Source organism: Chenopodium album, chromosome 7 (genome assembly GCF_948465745.1).
Source record: "Chenopodium album chromosome 7, dcCheAlbu1.1, whole genome shotgun sequence".
Classification (NCBI taxonomy): Eukaryota; Viridiplantae; Streptophyta; class Magnoliopsida; order Caryophyllales; family Amaranthaceae; genus Chenopodium; species Chenopodium album.
Genome location: NC_137840.1, coordinates 23,966,494 through 23,990,496, shown reverse-complemented (window position 1 = coordinate 23,990,496; position 24,003 = coordinate 23,966,494). Strand labels below are relative to the sequence as shown.

Below are 24,003 nucleotides of genomic sequence, written 5' to 3'. Positions count from 1 at the left end.
ACTATTACTACTTGTTTTTCCTTTAATTTCATTATTTTATTTTCTTTATTTTCTTCTTTTATTTTGTTTGGAAGTTACTAACAATTTTCTTTGTATATAGTTCTTTATTTCTCTCCTTGCTCTATTGCTTATGCTTTAGATTTCGACGATTCGTAAGGTGCTCTTTCACCTTGTTTTTGTAGCATAGCTTTGGCGCCGGTGAGATCTTTGTATTTCTCTTCTTTTTCTTTTCTTGGTTGCATTGTTTAGGATTATCTTTAGGATGAGTTGAATGGTTCAAGGATGTTTGCTTTGTAACAACTAGCGTATTTGGGGTCATTGGCGTTGTTGTCGAATGACCACTTGTTTGACGATTGGGTATTACTTATGAGTGCTTGCATTCTTGTGCTTTTCTCTCTTTTATTTTCATTTTTAATTCTTTTATTTCTTTCAAATACTAATAAAACATTTTTGAGGCTATTCTTTTTCTTTTTGCTTGTTAAGCTCTTTTCTTTGGACATTCTACAACTCCGAATTTTGCCTTTGCATGTATGCTTTCTTATGTTTTATTGGTGTGCATGTTTTGAGAGTATTTGCGGTTTACTCTACAATAGGTTATGCTAAGGTAGCGGTTTAGACCTTTTGGGGACTTGAAGCCGGATTCCTTTGGGTTTGTGGTAAGACGGAGTTGCTTCCTTTGGTTGATTTGACACCTTTAGTGAGTTTTTGCTACATCCATGTGAGGATCATTATTTTTCAAACCTTCAACATATATTTGCTTGGGATGCATGGATCCTGACTATTGGGGACATAATCTAGAATCTTGACTCATAATTCTCAAACTCAAGACCAAACCAACTAGGGAGGACAAAGGCATCTTTTCGGGGTGGTAATATTTTTTTATTTTCTAGGATTTTTCTTTCTTTATAGTTCATTGGGTTTACATTTGCCTTCTTGTTAACCATTTGATCATTTTCCCTTCTTTTCAATCCACATCTTTAGATCTTAAGCCTTTTGTTTCATTTTGGTTTCCATTATTGGTTTTTGTGATGCAATTGATCATTATTGTTGGAGTTTATGGTGAAGAAGTTTGGATATTTGGTTCTCTTTAAAGCTAATTTATGTTGTGATATTTGTGTGAATAATGGCAAGTGAATAAGTAAAAGTCGTCCAAAGAAAAACAAAAGGCAAGGACAATGCAATTGGAAATTTGTAAAAGTCGTCCTAAGTTTAAGAGGCATGGACAATTGTTTTGATATAAATGAAGATACAAAATTAAATCAAAAAAATAATGAAGTGAAAATGATAAAATTTCAAAAATATTTTGATGTAATTTCTTTTCCCTTTTCAAGCATTGAGGACAATGCTTTTAGCTTGGGAAAGAAGAGTTTACGCTTTTTGTATATATACTAGTGGATATAGGTTTGAATAAGCTTGGAGGTGTTAGTTTGTTTTTGTTTAGTGACTATTTGATTGTGATTCTAAGAAAGGGCCCGTTCTTTGCTTCACTTTTAGGGATACCACAAAATTTTAAAATTTTAGCCTACCCTTAACCTTTTGCCCTTACGTTACAACCTTTGGGAAAGTCCTTTCGACCTAGTGGTTGAGTCATATACCAAGGGAGGGAATTATGAGTTAAATCCTAAAGAAAAGGGATTCAAGGTCAAGATGTCGAGAAACCCTCAAACTCTACTCTTTTTCCGGTTCCTTCGAGGAACCATAGAGACACTTACTAAGGGGAGATTTGAAACCATAGAAAGAACGCCGCTAGATTGGTTGGAATGAAGGTGGATTGCGCCTCATTAGTTATCTACGCTTAGCTTACCTTATGTTTCAATCAACCGCGAATATCTTGAAGCATGCATACCCATTTCATATAGAAAAGTGTTCATGCATTTGCATTTGACCGTTTGTGAAAGTCCTTGTCAAGAGCTATTTGTTTAAATTTTTGTTTTACTTTCTTTTCTTTTTAAATGATTTTGCCTCATTTTATTTCAAAGTGTTGGTTGTTAACTCTTAGGAATCCCTTACGAGACCTCACTCATCCTCGTAGGCGACTTTAGGGTTTAAAGAGCTTGTTGTAGCTAAAAACAATTGTGATTCCTACGTTAGTGAGTATTAGTGTATATTCTTCTTCTCTCTTTTTTTTTCTAAATAAGCCCTCCTTATTCCTTTTTAGCTTTTGTTTTGCTCGAGACGAGCAAAAGTCTAGCTCGGGGGAATTTGATGAGTGTCATTTGTGGCACTCAAAGGGTAGTGTTCTAGGATATTTTCACTATATTTCTAATGCTTTTATTTTATCATTTTGGTCATTTCTCCTTTAGTTTCTCTATTTCTTCTTTCTTTGTGTTTTACTTTCCTTTATGTGATTTTCTTCGTGTTTTCCTTTTGTATTTCTCTTTTTCTCTTCTATTATCTCTCTTTGGTTTCTCTTGTAGGTGCTTAAGGACATATCTTCGCAAAGGATTCAAAAGGAGCAAAAAGAGCTAAGCAATGCAGCTTCAAGCCTCTTAGAGAGGACTAGGAGAGGGCGCGGGTTAAGTGCATCATGTTGGTGATTTTGGCAGGAACTCTCCGCTAGGGGTGAAAGTGAATCGGTGTAAAACCGAACCGAACCGAAAAACCAAACCGAATAAGGAATGTGGTTTGGTTTTTTGGGAGGGTGGTTCCGTTTCGGTGTCAAAAATAAAAAAATTTCGGTTTTCGGTTCGATTTCGGTTCGGGAAATTGAAAAACCGAACAAAACCGAACCAAACCGAATTATAAGCCCAATCCTACAAAACCCCTGCCTGGCCCAAAACTAAATGCCCTAGGTATATAATGAAAAATAAAAAACCATAATTCCTCTAATCCTCTCAGCCTTTATCTACTCTTTCATGCCCTCTCCTCTCTGACTGTCTCCTCTGAGTCTCCGACCACCGTCCAGTACACCAGGGCACCAGGCGACCGCCGTCAACAGTCCACCTGCTTCTCTCTCTCATGTCTTCTCCTACTAATTAAGATATGCACTATGCAATTTGCGAATTCAATTTGCGATTTTAATTTGCTCTACTACTTGCTCTGCTAAAGTGCTAATCGTTGCTCTACTTACTTGCTCTCTCCTGTCTTCTCCTACTAAATACTAATCGTTGCTACTTGCTTAAATCGTTGCTACTGCATGTTCAATTGTGAATTGCGATTTTAATTTGCGATTTTACTTGCTAGTGCGATTTTAATTTGTGAATTGCGATTTTAGTTTGTGCTAATTTGTGGGAATTTTAGTTTTTACTAATTTGTGGGAATTAATTTGTGGGAATTTAAGTTTGTGCTATTACTCTGCTTTGCTATTACTCTGCTAGACTGCTAGACTGTTATTGCATGTTCATCCACTTCCTTTATTAACTTTATGCTCTTATGTTGCTGTTTTTTATGTCCTAGGCCAATGGCAACCAATGTGGGTGTCAATGACCACCCTGAACTCGAACCTGAGACTGACCAATCTGACTGTAACAAAAAAGAAGAAGGTGTAAAAAGGAAGAGGATGAAAGAGCGGTCTGAAGTTTGGGGGCATTTTGTGAAAGAAGACTTACCTTCTGGAAGGCAGGCAACTTGCAAGTATTGTGGGATGAGCTACAAGTGTGGGGCAAAGAAAAACGGCACTAGTGTGTTATGGGCTCATATTAACCGTTGTCGTAAGTATCCCTATAACACCCCTAAAGATTCAAAACAAAGTTTGCTTTCATTCAAAAGTGCTAAAGTAACAAGTGTTGCTTGTGGTACTAGTGGGTTGACATACCACTAATTTGATGCTCGTTGTATTAGAAAAGCTTTGTCGTATATGGTAATTGTTGATGAACTTCCATTTAAGTTTGTTGAAGGTGTAGGTTTTAGACACTTTTGTGGTGTAATGGAACCTAGATTTAATGTTCCTTCTGGAATTACAGTAGCAAAAGATTGTTTTAAAACTTATTTAACTGAGAAAAGAAAGCTGAAAAATCAATTAAAGAAATGTAATTCAAGAGTTTCTTTAACCACTTATACTTGGACCTCTATACAACAAATCAATTACATGTGCTTGACTGTCCACTTCATTGATAATGACTGGAAATTACACAAAAGAATTATGAATTTTTGTCCTATTTCTAGTCATAAGGGTGATGATATTGGCAAAGAAATTGAAAAATGTTTGCTTGATTGGGGGCTTGAAAAAGTCATGTGTATAACTGTTAATAATTCTAGCTCAAATGATAATGAAATTGGGTATTTGAGAAGGAAAATGAATGGATGGAAAACTGGGGTTCTTAAGGGTCGTTTCATTTACATGCGTTGTGTTGCACACATTGTCAACTTGGTTGTTTCTGATGGGTTGAAAACTGTTAATGAGTCTATTCAACGTGTAAGGCATGCTGTTAGGTTTATAAAACAATCTCCTGCTAGGTTGCAAAGGTTTAAAAAATGTGTTGTAGATGAAAAAATCAACACTAAAAAGGGATTGTGCCTCGATGTGCTCACTAGGTGGAACTCCACCTATTTGATGTTATTTGCTGCTATTGAACTTGAGGATGCTTTTGAGAGGTATTCTAAGGAAGACCCTCTCTATTTACTTGATTTTAGTGCGAGGGATGGTAAGGGCAGCCCTGATGCTAATGGCTGGAACAATATGAGATGATTTTCTGAATTTCTGCAAGCTTTTTATGATTTGACCATGCATATCTCTGGCTCTTTATATGTCACTTCGAATCTGTTTTTTCATGAATTGGTGAGTGTTAGTATACTTTTGAATGATTTGGTGTCAAGTGATGATCCGGATATGTGTCTTATGGCTTGTAGAATGAAAGATAAATATGAAAAGTATTGGGGTGATCTAGAAAAAATAAACCTCTTGATTTTTATTGTCGTTGTCCTTGATCCTAGTTATAAACTTGATTATGTTAAGTGGATGATAAATGAAATCTATGATTCTATTGTTTCATCAATGTTGGTTAAAAATGTGAAAGAAGCTATGAATGCTTTATATGAGGATTATTGTGTTTCTTCATATGGTGATGGGAATAAGGTGGAAACGGCTTCAAGTAGTGATGATAAAATTCCAATGTCTCCCAAACATAAGAACATAGAGGTCTTGAAGAATAAGTATAAGAAACACAAATGTGAGAGAGATGGAGATGCAAAAATAGAATTAGACAAATATTTGGAGGAGGATACGGCTGAAGATGTGGATGATTTTGACATTTTGAGCTGGTGGAAGTTCAATAATTTAAGGTTTCCTACTGTTGCTAAAATTGCACGAGACGTTCTTGTTGTCCCTGTGTCGACAGTAGCTTCCGAGAGTGCTTTCAGCACTGGAGGCAGAGTTCTAGATCAGTTAAGGAGTTCATTAACTCCTCGAGTTGTGGAAGGTTTGGTATGTGCTCAAAATTGGTTACGTGCTGCACCATTCCCAAGTATTAAAGAGTGTTTAGAGGAAGTTGAGCATCTTGAATAAGGTAAAATATAAACATTTAATAAAAGTTAATTATTTTTCATTATGTATATATATTTATTTTAGTTTCTTATCTTGTGAATTTTATAGAATTATGATAGAAATGAAGAATATGGCGATTGGTGATGCTAAAATTGATGAAGTGGTCAAAATACTTGAGTGATTGCTCTGTGCTGCTACTGCTGTGTTGATCTGCTGCCACTGCTGTGTTAATCTGCTGCTACTGGCCTACTGTGTTGCTGTTCTACTACTACTGCTTTGCTGTTCTGCTGGCTGCTGCTACTGTTCTGTTTTTCTGTTGCTACTGTTCTGCTGTTCTGTTGCTACTGCTTTGCTACCTGCTGGATCGATCTGTTCTGCTGGTTGCTGCTACTGTTCTGCTGTTCTGCTGGCTGTAATGGTTTTGAATGTTGATCATTTTATGTTTAACTTAAGTAGTTCTGTTAAAACTTGTTTAATTTAAGTTTGTATGGATTGATTGGTTTGATTTAATACTTTGTTAGTTTGTTGTTTAAACTGAAAACTTAAGTTTGTATGATTTGGATTGGTTTGTACTTTGTATGAATTGGACTAAATTTGTTTGCTGTTATTTTGTTATTTTGCACTACTTGCTGTGTTAGTAAGAATAGTGACTTAGTGTGTTGATTAATGAGGCCCAATTTGCAAATTATTGGCTCAAATAAAAGAGGCCCAAAAAAATCGGTTTGGTTCGGTTTTTTATATTGAAACCGAAATAAATATGGTTCGATTTGGTTCGGTTTCTAAAGTAAAGTGGTGCGGTGTGGTTTCTAAAATCAAGAAACCGAATTAAGGTGGTTCGGTTTCGGTTTAGGCAAAAAACCAAACCGAACACCGAACTTTCACCCCTACTCTCCGCGCCCTGGCCACGGTCTAGCCGCAGGAGCAAAGAATCTAGAGAGACCGCTCTAGATAGAGAGACCACAGACCCCGTGCTTCTCCTTGAAAAGGGCATCTGCCGCGCCCTGAGCCGCAGGTGCAGGTGGCTTTGCTGCGGCCGCGGGCACGGGCTACAGTATCCGCGGGCGGAAGTCTTGCCCAGATTGCCCGTTGAGTTAGTTATGGGTTCCGTACCCATTTCTGCGCGCCCGCGGGGTCTTCTTGGAGAGGGCGTGGCCGATTAGTTTTTATTATTTGTCCAGAAATACTCTTGTAAATCCTTTTGGAGGCTAACTTTTAGATAATATTTCATTTTCTTAGTTTTTAGAGAGAGAAAGTAGAGATTGTAATCCTTGGATTTGATTCGTAATTCAACATTGTTTTTCAAATCAAGTTTAGAATTCTTCTTCATATCAATGAAAGTTTGTAAGATTTATTTCCTTTGAATTTACTTCAATTGCAATTTTGTTTTATGCTTGAATGTTTGGTTTGGATTTTTATTTAGTTTTGAGAATTTGTTGATTGATTGTATTTCCTTTTGTTTTATCTTGAGATGAATAAGTTTGTGATTGAATTTGTTTTGGCTTTCAATTTCACCATGATTAGTGAGTAGATTAGTTGCTAGGGAGAAGGTGAAGCATGCTTGATTGGTGATTTTTGCTAGTTGATGATCATTGATTGATTGAATTGTTGCAATTAAATTGGTTGACATAGTTGTGCATGTGATTAATTAGGCTAGGAGTGATCAATCTATAAGATAAATCTAGATTGCATTGCAAATTTCAATGACACAAACAATTGATTTCAGAATGCTTTAATTGATTGAATTTCATTGTGATTCTCCTTGTTAGCCATTCATAGTGAACCCTAGCTTGGTTTATTGATCAAGATTAGGTAGGTCGTTGGGACTACTAACCCTAACCAAATTAGAAATTTATAATACCTAAACTACCCTAATACGAGTATAGGGGTAAGTAAAGGGTCGAACCCAAAAGGACTAAGTGTATCAATCTATGCTAATTAGACTACTAGGAAAGCTTGTGAGGTAAAGAGAGGTTCAACTAAACACTACTAAGAGAAAATAACTAAAACTAGGGAAAGTGGAATCCAATTACATCAATGCATTCAACAACATCAAACAATTAGATGAAAATGACCTCAATTAAGACGATTAACACATTTAACTCACTCTCGCGCAATTAAGCATGTTAATAATCCTACTAAACTAATTCACTCTTGTGCAACTAGCCTAGCAAAGGTATGGAAGAATTTAGACCCTCAAACAACTCACTTTCGCACAATTGATTGAAAGCACGATTAAGAACATAGAATCAATTAGCTAGAAAGATTCTAATCCATAAAAGCATCATCCATACACAATAATCAAGAAACAATTCCATACTAACCACAATCAATCATTAAATTAATTAACATAACCTTCATCCATTTCCCTAGAACAAAACCTAAGCTAACATGGTGAACAAAAACAAGAAAAACAAGGTAAAATAATAATAAAAGCAAGAATCAACCACTAAACTAATTAATCTACTCAAATAAACAAATAAATAAGCAAAAACAATAGTAAATGAAAGCAATAAAGGTGAGAGAAAGTTAGGAAAACTCATTGAATTTATGAGAGGAAAAATCCACAAAATGTTTCTTCAAAATCCTAAAAACTCCATGAAAATTCCAAGTTTTCTCTCTCTAAACTAATCTAACCCTAAGAGAGAGAAAATAAAATAGCGAAACTAATCTAAAACTAATCTAGGGTCCATTAATGTTAAGTGAATCTCCCCTCTAAAATAACTCCAAAGGGGGTATATATATTACAAGCTAAAAATAATAAAGAAAATAAAAGAAAACAAAAAAAGAAAATAAAATAAAACAAAAGAAAAGAAAAGGGAAAAATAAAAAGGGAATAAAAATAAAATAAAATTAAAAAAAAATAAAAACCCCAAAATCCCCAATTCCCTCAGCAACCCGATTCTTCTTTCCTCTAATTCACTGCTCTCATTTCTTCATCAACATCACCATCCACGCATCATCAGCTCTCATCACCACCGAAAATCAGCATTATCATTATCTAGCATCCAAAATCGTGGCCGTCCAATTCTCATTAAAACATCACGTGAAAAGCTCGTGATTGACCCACGATTGCGCACCCGCATAGAAGACGCACACAGGTCGCGCAAAGCTTTTGCCTCGAATCTGATTTAGGACTCCATTTTGTGCGCTTTCTGACAGGGTTGCGCGGCCGCGAGTAGCAGCTCTGTGAGTTTGGTTGTTGGGCGAAATGCGGCTGTAATTGGTGAGTAATTGGGTTGGATATTTGGGTGGTTAATTGTGGGTTAAGGGCTGGTGGTTTAATTGGTGTTGCGAGGGTCGAATTAAGGTGGTAATTGCTGGCGGTTTGATGGCAAAATGGGAGGTGACGGTGGTGTTGGTGGTTTAATTGGTGAGAATTGGTGAAGGAGGCATGTTGGGGTTTGCGTGGTGGCGCTGCTGGTTGTTGTAAATTGCTGTTGCTGTTGCTGTTGGTTGCGGTGGATGCGGAGAGTGTGTGGGTGAGTGGTTTGGTGGTGATTAATGGTGGTTTTGGCGGTGGCTGGTGTATTGGTGTGATTGAAGGTGTGTGGTGGTAAGTGGTGAGCTGCGTGGCTGCTCTGTTTGGTTGAAACAGGGGAGTTGCGAAGAGTGTGTGGGTGAGTGGTGGTGTCGATTTGCTGCTATTGATTGTTGGTGTTGTGGGTGAATTAGAGGAGCAGGGGAGGTTGGTTTGTGGTGTTTGGCTGGTGTGGTGGAGGATAAGGTGTTTGTGGGGTGAAGGTTAAGGCTGGCAGCAGTGGTGCTTGTGCATTGTGAATTGTGCTCAAACCTTGGACCCCGAACACAAACTTGACTTTGAAACCCGGAACGCCTACAACCAAAAACAACACGAGGGGAAATCGGAAGATAAAATAAAATAAAATAAGATAAATAAAGTAAAATAAAATAAAATAAAATGCTAAAACTAGAGAAATAATAAAATAAAATGAAATAAAATAAAATAAAATGAAATAAAACAAACTAGAAACTAAAAGAAAATAAATAAAACGAGAGAAGAGGGAAATTATTAACTAAAACTACAAAAATAAACTAAAAACTAATAAAAAGGGCAAAATTACACAAAATAAAAATAAAAGACGAGAATAATAAAATAATAGAAATAAAGGATAAAAAAAAGGTGAAATTATAGGAAAATAAGCCGGAATACGACTCAATAAACACCCTAAAAGTGACATCAAAGTCGCTTATCATTTATAGGAGATAACCTTTGAATTCCTTTGATTGCAACTATTGTTTGTCCCTTGCAATGTTTGAATCAATTGGGTGATCTATCAATTAGCATGATTGTTGAGCTTGCATGTAGAACCTATATCCCTAGTGTTTAGGATATAAATTGAATTCTTTGATTTGTCCTCATTCTTGTTATTCTAGTTACAAAACTCAACCATTGATATTCTTCGATTTAGCTTAACATTAGACTATGGAATAACTCCGATTCATTCCATTGCGTTCGACCCTTAACTTATCGCGCACTAGTATAAGGTTTGTTAAGTGTCTACAAATTTAGTTTGACAAATGGAGAATTAGATGACGACCTAGTTTCACCCCTTGTCAGTAGTAAGCCAATACCATGGTGAGTATGAAGCCACCCATCCAGCTATGATCAAGTATTTGCAGGCAGTTAAAACTAAAGCAGGGAAACTTGAATAATTTCATCTAAGTCAAGTGCCCCGGTAACAAAACAACCAGGCGGATGCTCTATCAAAATTGGCATCCACCGCCTCCTATGATACGCCTCGGTCCGTATTTCAGAAAGTTTTGGAGAAACAAAGTATATCTGATGATGAGCCCATTGGAGTACTGGACAAAATTTCTACTTGGATGGATGGCATCCGGGCGTATCTGACAAACGACACGCTCCCTGATTCACCCTAGGAGGCAGCCGTGTTGAAGAAGCTTACAACAAACTTTGAGATGACAGAAGGAGAGCTCTTCAAGGCGGGATTTCTAAAGCCCTTACAAAAGTATGTTATCTCGGAAAAGGGGAGAGAAGTTCTCGAAGAGTTGCATGCGGGATACCGCGCCTCTCATGCAGGCGACAGGTCCTTAGCCGTTAAAGCCAGACAGCATTATTTCTGGCCCACTCAGGGGTTAGATGCCATGGAATTTGTTAGAAAATGTTATAAGTGTATAAATTTTGGAAAACTAATCAATCGACCAGTAACTGACCTGACGGCAACCCACGGCCCAGTCCCGTTTGCTCAATGGGGCATGGACATTCTATGTCCATATAAGCCTACACTAGGTGGGAAGCGCAATATTCTTGTGGTTGTAGACTAAATCACCAAGTGGATGGAAGTAGAGGCGGTCAAAGGCATCAAGAAAAAAGATGTCATCTTCTTCATTTAGAAGAACATTAACACCCAGTTCGGGGTACCTATGTCTATTATCAAATACCATCACACTGTTTTGCACCAGTCGGCTGACCCCAAGCAAACGGCCAAGTTCAAGACTTCAATAAACTCATCTTAGATGGTATTAAAAAGAAAATTGAGAGAGCCGATAGTTTATAGGCTAAAGAGTTAATTCACGTCCCTTGGGCCATCTGGATAACTGAAAAAGGGGCAACCGATGAAACTCTATTTCTCATGGTATACGGTGTTGAAGCCGTATTTCCCATCAAGCATTATGAGCCGACTCTACGAGTCATGCTATACGATAAAGAGGCAAACAGAGAGGCCATGCAGCTAGCATTGGACTCACTCCCAGAGCGCAGGGCAATGCTGCCTTGCGTCATGAGATTTACTGTCTGAGAATGACTCATGTCTACAACAAGAGAGTCACAACAACCCTTAAATGTTAGGGACTTTGTGTTACAAAAAATGGAGGCAACTGGTAGGGCCAATGAGCAGGGAAAGCTAACTCCTAATTGGGAAGGCCCCTACCAGATTTATGAAGAAGAAAAAAATGGCACCTGCCAGCTGGAAACTCCAGACGACATGTGGCTTCCTAGGACTTGGAATGTAGATTACTTGAAAAAGTACTACTTTAGAGACTTGTAAATTTTTGTAATTAAAAAGCTTATGAATGAAAAAGTGCTCTTTGTTTTTAATCTTAATTTAGTTGGTTTTTATATATACATGCGCAACAATATAATACTTGTAGACACCCATTTTTGTCTCCCTAAAACCAAACCCAGTGATGAGTACCTTTCACGTCGCATCATAATCGAATGAAGTGAAAGTGTGGAAAGTCTAGTGATGCGGTTAGTTTTTAATTCTTTTCTTTTGCTCTGTTTTTGAAAACTTATTTTATGAAGATAGCCAATCCAGTTTAATTTGGTCCATGGAAAGGGTCCAATAATAGTGTAGTTCGATTGGGTTCCAAAAGAGCTTTCCAACGATATATTATAAGCCCAATTCCGATGAATAATGAGGAAGTTATGGCCAATTTACTAAACTGGGCCCGATTTGATTTTTAAATGCGGCCCAATGATCTAGAGGAGGGTAAATGATGGTTTATCATTCCTAATGAAATTAGGATTGATTATAGTCTTCTAGAAGGTTATATTGAATCCTAATTTGATTAGAATTGATAAATGAGTTTAAGAGTTTTATTTATAATAAAAGAAGTGTTTTTAACGAAATTACAGTTTTACCCCTCGTACGCTTAAATTTTATCAAAAAAAAAACGCGTGGAAAATCTGATTGCATCACCGCACTAAATTATGTCGCCTACAATAGGCCTGGCGTCGCAGCGACACGTTTGTTGCCTGGCGACAGGGCATGTTTGGCGACAGCGTCGTGTTTTATTCTTTTCGAAAATCTAATTCTTTTTTATCATATTTGGTTGATTTTCTTTATAAATAGCCTCCTAAAACCTCCGTTGTCAATCATCAACTCTCATCAAGAAATTCTTGATAAATTTTCTCTCTCTTTTCTAAACTAGCCTTTTATCAAATACAAAATTTCGAATTCACAAGATCTAGACACACCTAGCATAATTCAAAGTTGCCTTCGCCCTAGACGTGAAAGGTTTGATATTTCTTAGGGTTTGATCCCAAATCTAGTCTAAACTTTCTTTAAATTCTCTATTTCAATTATTTAATTTAATTGTTTGATTTTATATTTCCCTTGAAGTTACTAACGCGTGTGTTTTGTTATTCAAAAGAGATATGAGGCATCCAAGTAAGTACTTTAATTGTTTAATTGAGGTTATGATATAGAAATCATGTTTAGGTTCCTATTTTGATCCCTAGTATCATATTAGGATGCTTTTCTTAATTTGATGTTTAGGGTGACAACAATAAGTCCCTAATATCATGTTTAAAGTAAAGAATATAATGTCAACCGTAATTTCTATGATGCCTTTTATTGTCTTTTCTAATATTCATGTTAGTATCGTGTTGGGGCTATATATTTAATCTTTATTGTTTAGTCACATGTTAGGGTTTGTTATTAATCTTGTTAGTATAATGCTTAGGATCATGCTATTATTATGCTTTCACATGATGATGATTAATCTTATGATTATGATTTGTTATATTTATTATTATGATGATTATGATTATGTTTCCCGATATATATATATACATATATATATGTACCCGTTCCTGTACACATACACATGTCAGCGTAGGTAGCTGTGTCACGCACACGCCGTAGCGAGTGGCCAGCTTCCACACAATCCGACCCCGCCACCCTGTAGATCTCAATCTAATGGAGTGAAACTTTCAACTGATCAAGGTGAAGTTTTGGTACCAGTAGTACGATAACGAGTAAGCAAGGATTGGAGAAGTATACTTGAGTACCTCTATATGTATATATATATATGTATATATATATATATATATATATATATATATGTATATATATATATATATATATATATATATATATATATATATATATATATTGAATTATAATCAAATTAACCCTAAACAAGATTATTAATAGTTTTTTTTGTGCATTAATATTCAACCAACATAGATAAACAGGTTTAGGGTTAATTTATTGATTGCATGTTAGTCAGAAAGCCCACGTGATTACGAGAAGAATAAAGTAGAGGCCTATTATTAGGGCAGGTTATTTCTCTTTTAGATTGAATTTTTACCTTCATCCCTGAACTTCCAGTCTTGGTTCCAAGACATATTGGAGTTAACGATCTCATGGATCGTTAAGGGGTGTAACTTTCACCCTGTGAACGGTTTACAAGTTCCTAAAACTTTTTGGCGACTCTTTTGCTCTAGCATCCCTCCCTTTAAACGCCACCATGCTTAAGTGTATGATCACAGTGGGGTTCAAGTTTGGGGTAATGCTTGAAATATTCCCTACAGTTTTTGGCGACTCCACTGGGGAGGATTTCTATTTTAATTCCTGAAATTTATTACGGCAATGATTTAGTATGAGTGGATGAGACTCGAAAAGTTCTAAGTATTTCATGTGTGTAATTTTGATTTATATTATTATTATATGCATAAAAAAAATCTCATTGGAAAGATCATCCGTAATGAGTTTAAAACATAGGAATTTTTACACGTAGGAAATTTAAGGAATATCTTTCACAACTAGAATCGAAATAATGCTGCGAAAAACTGGAAAATTTTATCGAACAAAAGAAGCTACTGAGGCATGTAGGAACTGGCGCCTAGCAAACAGAGCCTGTCGTCGACAATATGGCTCTGTCGCCAGGAGACGGGGCTATATTTCGGCGACGGTCATTGTTGGTTGGCGCTGCGTTCTTCCAATACCGAGCAAGAATTATGAGGTTTAATTTTGACTAGTTCTAGCACTGTTGGCTCGATTCTACTTCCTGATAGAGTTTTTCTCACTTTTCGGAAACCCATATGTGTTCCACATATGGACATAACCCTCAGGGAATTCATGCTTCATCTACCTGATTGAACACTCTATGCAACAAAGGGTACATCCGAGAATGTTGAATTCACCAAACCATTGAAGCGAGTTTTTAACTCGCGGGGTCCCATCCACTCGCGCCAACCCTTCCAAAGGTAAGGCTTCCACGCGGTGCATCTGGACTCATAACCATGGACCCTCTTTGACTAACCCATATCCCGAACTTTAGAGAACTACAACCATGGTTAGGTTGCAAACTCATTGCATCATATTGTGCTTACTTGACTAATTGTGCATTATTTATTGTGCATACTCTATATGTTTTTCCTAACCGTTTGTTTCGCTTGTGTTTAAACATTAAATGAACTAATTAATGACTAAAAGGACTTTTCCTAATTAATTAATTAATTAATTAGAGCAATTAAAGTCTTATAATTTAATCAGAATTTACTTAGTTGACTTTAGGCAAGTCTTGTAGAGTAAAATACTGAAAGAAGTCCCAGATTAATGCTCCAGTAATGGCGCAAAAATTTGGGCTACAGCGCCACACGCTGTTGTGCAACGCCGAGCGACAACCCTGTCGTCTTGCGTTGCACTACAGTGTGCGGCGACAATCCCGTTGCGTTGGCGACAATTCAGCATTTTTTCTTGAGTCATCACGACGAGTCAAATTAAACAGTTTTCTAATTAGTTCGATTATTTTGTTAATAACAACACCTTTGTTTAGTTCTTAATTTAGTCGAAGCACTAAGTCCCATAGTCTTACACAAGAGTCTTAACATGTCACATACACTCACTAGTCTTAGCTTACACTTGTATATGTCATAATGACCATGTCTTAGGTTCATACATGAGTCGGTTTTTGAGTTAGGGGTACATTCTATTCCTAATTTTTTCATTTCTCTCCATATACATCATTTTTTCTATCCCCCATATCACAATATTCATTCTTCCAACCTCCTTCCATCCATGCATGTTGAATAAAGTTTGAGACAAATAATTGATAATGAACATCCCTTATTTCCCTATCCACTATACTTGGTAAAGGAGAGAAGGGCAATTAATCAAGGACAACACCTTCGTTTAAGTTAAACTTTTTGATAAACCAGTGAGTTGGAAAAGAAAAGCTAAGAAGATAATGGCGAGTCAAGAAGAAGTCAATGAACTCAAGAAGCAAATGGCTGGTGTTACTGAGTTGCTAAAGACCTTAACCCTCCAGATTAATGACCCTGTGAAGCAACAACAAATGGAGCTCATACAAGAGAGCTTGAGTAAGATATCCAATGATTACAGGTTTCAGGGCATTAGCTCACAAGCGGTCTCATTAGACAAGGAGCTTCTTCCACAGAAGTTCAATGCCACTGATATCCCTAAGTTTAATCCAACTGACAATCCTTACTTTCATTTAAGGTCCTTTAAAACTATAATGAACATTAAAGGGATTGATAAGAATATTTTCCACTATTTATTCTCGCTGTCTCTTGAAACCATTTTGTGAACACTGGTTCTTTTCTCTTGATAAAGAGAAGACCTCTACTTGGAATGGAATAAAAAATGCTTTCATTACTAGATATAAGTGTAATATTCAAATTGAAACCGATCATAGGCAACTTGAGATGCTAAAACAAAAAGAAAACGAAGGGTTCACCTCCTTCTATAACAAGTGGAGGGAAACTTCCGCTAACATGATCGAAGTCCCTACTGAAAAAGAATCTGTGAGGATGTTCATAAAAAATTTACAAGAAAAGAATAAAAAGCACTTAAAGTATCAACACAATTTGAATACTTTCAAGGCCGTCTATGACGTAGGCATCAAGATCGAAGATGACCTCGCAAAACAAAAAGCTACTGACAATAGTAACCATAGTGGCTGGAAAGGAAAGAAGAACGACAATCCGTCTTCTTCCAAAAATGCCTTGTCTAGTAACAATGTTAGTACCTTTGATCTCAGTGAAATTTTAGCCATGGCTAACCAAGAATCTAAGAAGCAACTAAGGAAATACCTCACCCCAATTAGGATAAGCTACGACGCTTCCTTCGATTGACTCCATACTAAGGGACTCATTACTACCATTGAACCTATTCAAGATCCCGCACCTGAAAAGAGATTGCCTAATTGGAATCCAGATGCACATTGCAAATACCATCAAGGCAGGGGTCATACTACTGAGAGTTGTTGGAAGCTAAAAGAGGCTATCCAACAGTTGATCGATAATAACAAGCTTTCCATACCTCCAACTAGCAAGAAGTGCAAGTAATGATAAAGCAAACGACACAAGACAAGAGGCGAGCTTCAACGACACGATTTTGTGACCTCTTTTTTTTTTTCCTATTTCATTTATTTATCCCTTCCCTAATAAGTCTAGCATAGGCAGCTTTTTATTCCCCTTAGATTTATTTTGTAAGATCATTCTTTCTTATTCTTTAATAAAAATGAGCATTTTAGTTCTTGCATATGATCCTTGCATTACATCACATTCAATTTCATAAAAAAAAAAAAAAAAAAAAAAAAAAAAAAAAAAAAACCATGTCGAACTAAACACAAGGTATACCAATGATTTGAGGCACCCCTTGTAGCCACATCATATCACCTTTCACCCTTAAAATATGCAATCTTTTTTTGATAAACCACTTTGAGCCTCATCTAACGATAGACCTTTCGTTTTTCAACCCATATCTACCTAACCTTGGGATGGGATGGTGTGCAACTTATGCAATTTTCAATTTCATAAAATGCTTGAGTGACTTCAAAAGATTAAAATAGCAAAAAGTAGGTAAAAAAATAAATTAAAGTGTACAAAAGGGCAAGTGTTCTAATGTCTTTGACATAAACATGTCTTTGATATGAACACGTCTCAGATTACGTCTCTTATCGAGTGTTCGGTACCGTGCCTGAGAAACATGAATGCCAAATGAGTGATAGACCGCATGATCGGGATTGCCCACACTTATCCAAATATTAAAAAATGCAAAACCTAAAAGAGCAAAAAATATAAAAAAGAATTCAAAAATGAGAAAACTCGAGCATAAAAATTCAAAAGCAAGGTTGCACACCTTGAGGGCTTATCAAGGGTCTTCATCCTTTATCCCCTTCTTCTTCTTCTTCTTCAAACCTTTAGCCTAACCACGTACAACCCTTCAAAGACCTTTTTGAGGTATACACACACTTATGCGGGTTCGGCTAGAGCTACGTTAGGCCCGATTCCTAACGGATACGTAGGCAACCTCACATCGAGGTGCGACCGTAATAAAAATTCATTCATTCATATCTAATTTCATAATTGATCATATCAAGGGATCTCTTATGCTCATCCCTATCTAATTAGAGCTAGACTTATGGGCTTGATCCTTACATTATTAGCCTACCCATCCTAAGAGTCACCATTATTTGACTCTTCTAAAAAAAATATCTTTCCATACACTTACCCTTGGCGGCCTAACCTTAGTGTCACTTTCACACACTACACGGATACATGACCAAATATACTTCCCTTATGAACCCTTTGTCATGAAATATTAACACAACATTGAATTATACTTTATCATAACAAAATCACACATCAATTATCATTGCATAACAACTTACGAAGTGCTTAGCCTCCGTGCCTAAGTTACCCAAATACTTTCATCATTAAGTCAACAATGGAGATAGCGTAGGATGAATTAATCCTTGTTGCTTCAGAAATAGTATCAAACAACATTTGACTAAGCTCATTCAACATGCACCACGAAAAACTTCTTCCTTTTTGTGTCTTTCTTTTTCGGGAGAAAGTTAGTACCCTCCACAAAAATGACCGAAAATTTTTGCTTTTTGCATTTTTGAGTCGCACGATAACATTACAATGCACACAGAAGTCATGTACATACTAAGCCATGTCAACACTATGCACACACAAGTCACACGAAGTATAAAGAATGGTTCAAATAGGCGTATTGTATACTCAACTATAGAGAACGGTTGTGTGTAATCACCGTCCTCTATTCCCTGCTTAAAATTAGAAAATAATGAAGGAAAAGACAACGGTCATATTACTTAACCGTTTTGTTTTGCTTTACCAAAGAGAACGGTTTGATATACCAACAGTTCTCTATTCCTTTTTTTTTAATTATAATAAAAAGGAAAAATGGAAACTAAAAATCCAACCTTTTCGTGGTCTGACAAAAAAAATCCAACCTTTAACTAATCCAGCAAAAATCCAACCTTTGCACCCCTCCTTCTCCTACAGATCCAAAATACTTGCTACCTGTTAAACAAGTAAACCTTTTTCTTTCCCTCCCAAAAAGTTAAGTCCTCCTGTCGAAATTATCTTCTTCTTCAACGGTTTTTCCCTGAAAAAAACGAACACCATTTTCAAACTTTACAAAAGCTTCAAAAAGTCCATGTTTTTGTAATTCGAAGGTCGTAAAGGTTTTGTCTTTGAAGGAGGAAGTGAAATTGGGCTGAGGATTTGCGTTTTTCATTAAGGTAAATCGTGAAACCCTAATTTAGCAATTTGAACTATTTTGAATAATTGGAACGATTAAAGTGGTTGATTAGTTTCATATTGTAGTTTAATCTTCCTTTAAGTGAATATAATTGTTGTTATGGGTGATTTATGCCTGAAAATCTACCATGGGGGTAAGTTTAATTTGGGTAAAAATGGTGTGTGGGTATATTTGGGAGGGCAGTATAGAACCTTTAACGTTGGAAATGAAGAGTTGTGCTGGTCTTATATGGAAGAACTAATTGCTAAATGTGGTGATTATGGAGATAATTACATACTATATTATTTGTTGCCTGGACTTGAATTTGGGGAAGGGTTGAGGAATTTGTGTAGTGATGCTCAGTTCAAAACAATGGCTGATGTGATTTCTTACAGTAGGCAAGTAGATTTGTATGTTTTGCATGATGATGTTGAGCCTGATTTTATAGTCCAATCCCAAAGTGGATCCAATGCAGTAAGCCAGCCCATATATACCCATGGATGGAAGCCTGGTAAGGCCAGTAAGCCCAAAAAAATGATTCCTAGGAGAGGTAGTACACTGACCCAAGAACTAGTTGATGTAGGAGATAAGATTCCTTCCCCTAGTTTGAATATTGAAGCAGCAACTAAGCTGGTCCCCACTCCCATAGTCAACATTGAAGTACACCCAGCACAAAAAGATAATCTTGTCCCCTGTGTATCAACCCCAATCACTTCCCATCCACCAGAAAACCCTATTGAAGAACCAGATCCCCAATTTCAGCCAAAAACCAAATCTGCATCTCCATCCAATTTTGTCAGGTCTGCTGTTCCTGATGATTATGAGTGGGAGGATAACAGACCAAACAGTCCTATCCCATTAGATACCTTGTTGTGGGGGGTGGTTGAATCAGGTGATGAAGAGGGAGATGATGAGGGTGATAAGGACTTTGTAGTGGATGATGAGCATCAATGGGATACTGATTATGAAGAGGAGTGTGAAGAAGACTATTTGAATAAGGAGAAATTAGTTGATTGTGAAGAAGAGGATTGGCAGGGGGATGATAAAATATATGAAGCAAACTTTGGATCTGGTCAGGATGATAGAGAGACCAATGACCTAGAGCTGTTAAAAGATCCTGATGTGTTTGATATAGACAGCAGTGATGATGAACAACAGGAAGCCAGGGAGAGAGTTAGGGGTTTCAATGAGAGTGTGATTGAATTAGCACATAAACTTCAGCAAGAAGCTGGTAGGGGAAATCTTTCTGCACAACAAGAAGGGGGTAGCTTAGTTGAAAGAACTGCTGAAGGGGGATTTATTTCTGAGTATGAGGAGTCAGATGATGAAATTCTTACACCTGTAGGTAGTGAGGATGAGGATACAATTGAGGAAAGAAGAAAAAGAAGGGGGTTGTTGGTAGGGGCTGATACAGACTTCAAAGCATTCCAGTGGAAGGTTGGACAAAGGTTTGGAACTAGAGTAGCATTTAAGGAGGCTGTAGCTAAGTATGCTGTGTTTCAGGGTAGAAACTTAAGCATTGTGTCAGGAAATAGGCCTAAGCAGCAGAGAATTCTTGTGAGGTGTTCAGCAGGGTGTCCATTTAGATTGTATGCTTCTTGGGATTCTGGGAAGGGTTCATTTGTGCTGAAATCAGTTATGGGGGATCATAGTTGCTTAAGGAATATGGAGAAAAACAAGCAACTAAAGTGTACTTGGTTGGCTGAGCAGCTTCTTGATGTGTTCAAAGCAAGACCACATTGGCCTGCTAAGGAAATAATAGAGACAGTAAGGAGGGCTTACAGGGTTATAATTAAGAGAGATTTTGCTTACAAAGTCAAGTACCATGCCCATAGAAAGCTGCATGGTTCTATGAGGGAACATTACAGTAAAGTGGGGAGGTATTTAGAGGCATTGAAGAAGGTTAGTCCAAACACACACTTGGACTTAGTTAGTTACATGGAGAAGAAGAAACCACCTGAAATGTTTCAAAGGTTGTATGTTTGTTTTGAGGGAGTGCAAAAGGGTTGGAAAGAAGGGTGTAGGAAAGTCATATGCATTGATGCATGTTTCTTGAAGACATTCTTTGGTGGGCAGTTGATGTCAGCAGTTGGGAGAGATGGGAATGATCAAATGTATCCCATTGCTTGGGCTGTTGTAGAGGGTGAGAACAATCTGTCATGGAAGTGGTTTTTGGAGAACTTGAAGAAGAGTCTTGATCTTGGGGATGGAGCTGGGACTATCATTGTTTCAGATGAGCATCAGGTAACAACTGTGTCCTCTTTCTTCTAGTTTTAACACCTCAATTAAATTGTTTTGAGATGTGTTATATGACTTAATAACTGTATGCTTTGGTTTATCTGTGTCAGTCCATCTTGTCTGGAGTGTCAGAAGTGCTCCCAAATGCAGAGCATAGACATTGTGCAAGGCACATTTTTGCTCATTGGCATAAGAAGTTCAAGGGTGATGACATGAAACTTCTGTTCTGGAGCTGTGCCAAATCTTATAATGAAGCAGACTACAATGATAACATAGCTAAGTTGGCTACTGCAGACCCACTTGCAGCAGAAGCATTCAAGAGTTACAACCCAAAGTTGTTCTGTAGAGCATTTATGAAGACTGAGGTGAAGTCAGATGTCATCACAAGCAATATGGCAGAGACTTTTAATGGTTACATTATTGAAGCTAGAGCTAAGCATCTGTTGTACATGTTGGAGGATATAAGGGGGGCATTAATGAGGAGGCTAGTTGTGAAGAAGGAGGAGATGTCCAAGTGGAAGACTAAACTATGCCCAAGAGTTTAGAAAAAATTGGAGAGGGAAAAGGAGGAAGCTGCATTTTGTGAAGTGCTTCCATCCTCACAGACAGTGTTCCAAGTAAGTTACCAACTGGACACTTTCTCATTTGACTTACAACATAGGACCTGCACCTGCAGAAAGTGGGATATGTGTGGGGTGCCTTGCTGTCATGCTGTGACAGCCATATTTTTCAAAAGGAAGATTGCTGAAGATTTTGTGGATGACAGCTACAAGAAGGCTACTTATTTGAGAGCCTATGAGAACTCAATACCACCATTAGAGGGTGAAAGGCACTAGCCTTTATCAGAATTGGTGTTGGACCCACCTCCTATCAAGATTGGCCCAGGTAGGCCAAGAAAGAGTAGGAGGAAAGATCCTTTTGAAGACCCTAAGAAGCCTGGAAAGCTTACAAGGCATGGTATGGAGATGACATGTACTGTATGTCATTCAAAAGGGCATAACAAAAGAGGTTGCCCTCATAAAGGGACTTCATTACCACAGCCACCACCTGCAAAAAGACCAAGGGGGAGGCCTAGAAAAGAACCTGCAGAACAGTCTGCCCAACCATGTCATCCACCACCACCTTCACATGTTACTGCAACTACAGAACCTTCAAGAATTGGAAAAGGTGGCAGGGTGATCAGTAGGGGAGACAGCAGTAGGGGAGGAGGCAGTAGGGGAGGAGGCACCAGTGCACCACCAAGGGGAAGGGGAAGGCCCACAAAGGATGGTAGCAGGACACTGGATACCACTGCAGGGAATGAGAGTGTCAGGGGAAGAGGAAGGGGAAGAGGAAGAGGAAGGGGGGCTGCTAGGATACCTAAAGGCTTTGGAGTGTTTGTGTCACAAGATGGAAACTCCTATGTAAGGGATTTCACTTAAACTTAGTAATTACAATGCATGGTTGTTGTTTCTCCTCTATTTAATTTAACCCTATTTATTGACTTTTACATACAAATTCATGGAGGTGCAGGCAAAAGCAGTGCTACAACCACAAGCTTCCAATACAGCTTCAGTCAAGGCTCCACTTCTTAGCTTAATTTAGTTAACTTAGGTCTCTAGTGAAGAATGATCATTTGTAATATATGTTGGAACCATTTTGTTATGCATGAGACATTTGTTTTCATTTAAGTTTGGTATTTGTATGGATTTTTTTGTCACTTTTGAACTTGTATGGTTATGAGCATTCAATTTGCTACTGTTAACCTTTGCTTTTCTTTGAAAATTCTGATTCAATTTTTTTTTCCAAATTCTGATTCAATTTTGTTAACCATTTTGTTATCACTAACTTAAGCACTCACAAAACACACACAAATCATATAAAGCAACATCATATATTCATATCATTGAAATCAGTTGCCAAAATGTACAAGGATTTTTTTTTTTTTTTCCAAATTGGTCCACATCTGACCAAACTTAAACAGAAAGAATTTTTTTTCTCCCAATTCATTGTCTGTTACTCCTCCAACAGACATCCCTAAAACAGAACAAACTACTACTACTTCAACAACCCCAAAAACAGACCCACCACCCCAAAATCCACCTGTTCCTACTTAACCCCTAAAAAAAGCCACTACAGACCCACCACCCCCAAAATATAGCAACATCATCATCAATTACTTCCACATGAGCACTAAAGTGAAAAATGCCCAAGAAAACACCAAGGTCAGCATGAGCCTCTTGTCATCGTTATTCTCCTTCAGCTCGAACATAGTCTCAGTAGTAGCAATACCCATCTCTTCAACCTCCTCGAAAAGCTTCTCCTTTTTGGCCTTTAGCTTTTTCACTTTGTCCCTCATCACTTCCATTTCTTGCTTCAGCATATCCACTTGATGCTCAAGATCTGAGATAGTTTCCTCCTTCTCAATAACAATTTGTTGTAGATCACGAACGTCATCAACCTCATCAGCCCATTTGAAGAACCCACAAGTTTTCTGCTCCTACAAATTAAACAAATTAAAACCCCAAATTCAACATGCAATTGAAATAAAAAATCGCAACAAAAATTAAACTAATTAAAACAACACACTTACCGGCCAGTGGGAACACCCATAAAACCTTTTCCCCTTCGTTGGACCGTCATAGCTAACAGTCCTCAACGGCGCAAACTCGTTGTGGTAGCACACAATTTTTGCAGTGGAAGAGTTTCCCCTAGACCTAGACCTAGAGGAACCAGACCCAACAGAAAGACGACTTGCCATTTTTGTTTGTTTAAAAGATTCAGGCTTGGAAAAGAAGAAAGAATGAGAAAAAAATGAAAGAGGGGGCAGAGCTTTTAAACAGATGGGAAGGGAGAAGAACAGAGGTGTATTAATGACCAAATTAACTCCCCTCCTGCAACGGTCATAAATATGGAGGGAAGAAACCGGAAAATTTTCAAGTTAACCTGTTTTAATAGGTCATGGATCTATAGGAGAAGGAGGGGTGCAAAGGTTGGATTTTTGCTGGATTAGTTAAAGGTTGGATTTTTTTTGTCAGACCACGAAAAGGTTGGATTTTTAGTTTCCATTTTTCCTAATAAAAA

At 37.4% G+C, this 24,003-nt stretch overlaps 1 protein-coding gene across 1 annotated transcript; it reads left to right on the top strand.

Annotated features, from left to right (window-relative positions):
• Positions 1-4,663: 4,663 nt before the first annotated feature.
• Positions 4,664-5,443, top strand: LOC145640092 (zinc finger BED domain-containing protein RICESLEEPER 2-like). The gene has a single exon (XM_081691404.1). The coding sequence runs from the start codon at positions 4,664-4,666 to the stop codon at positions 5,441-5,443; it is 780 nt and encodes a 259-aa protein (XP_081547530.1).
• Positions 5,444-24,003: the final 18,560 nt, after the last annotated feature.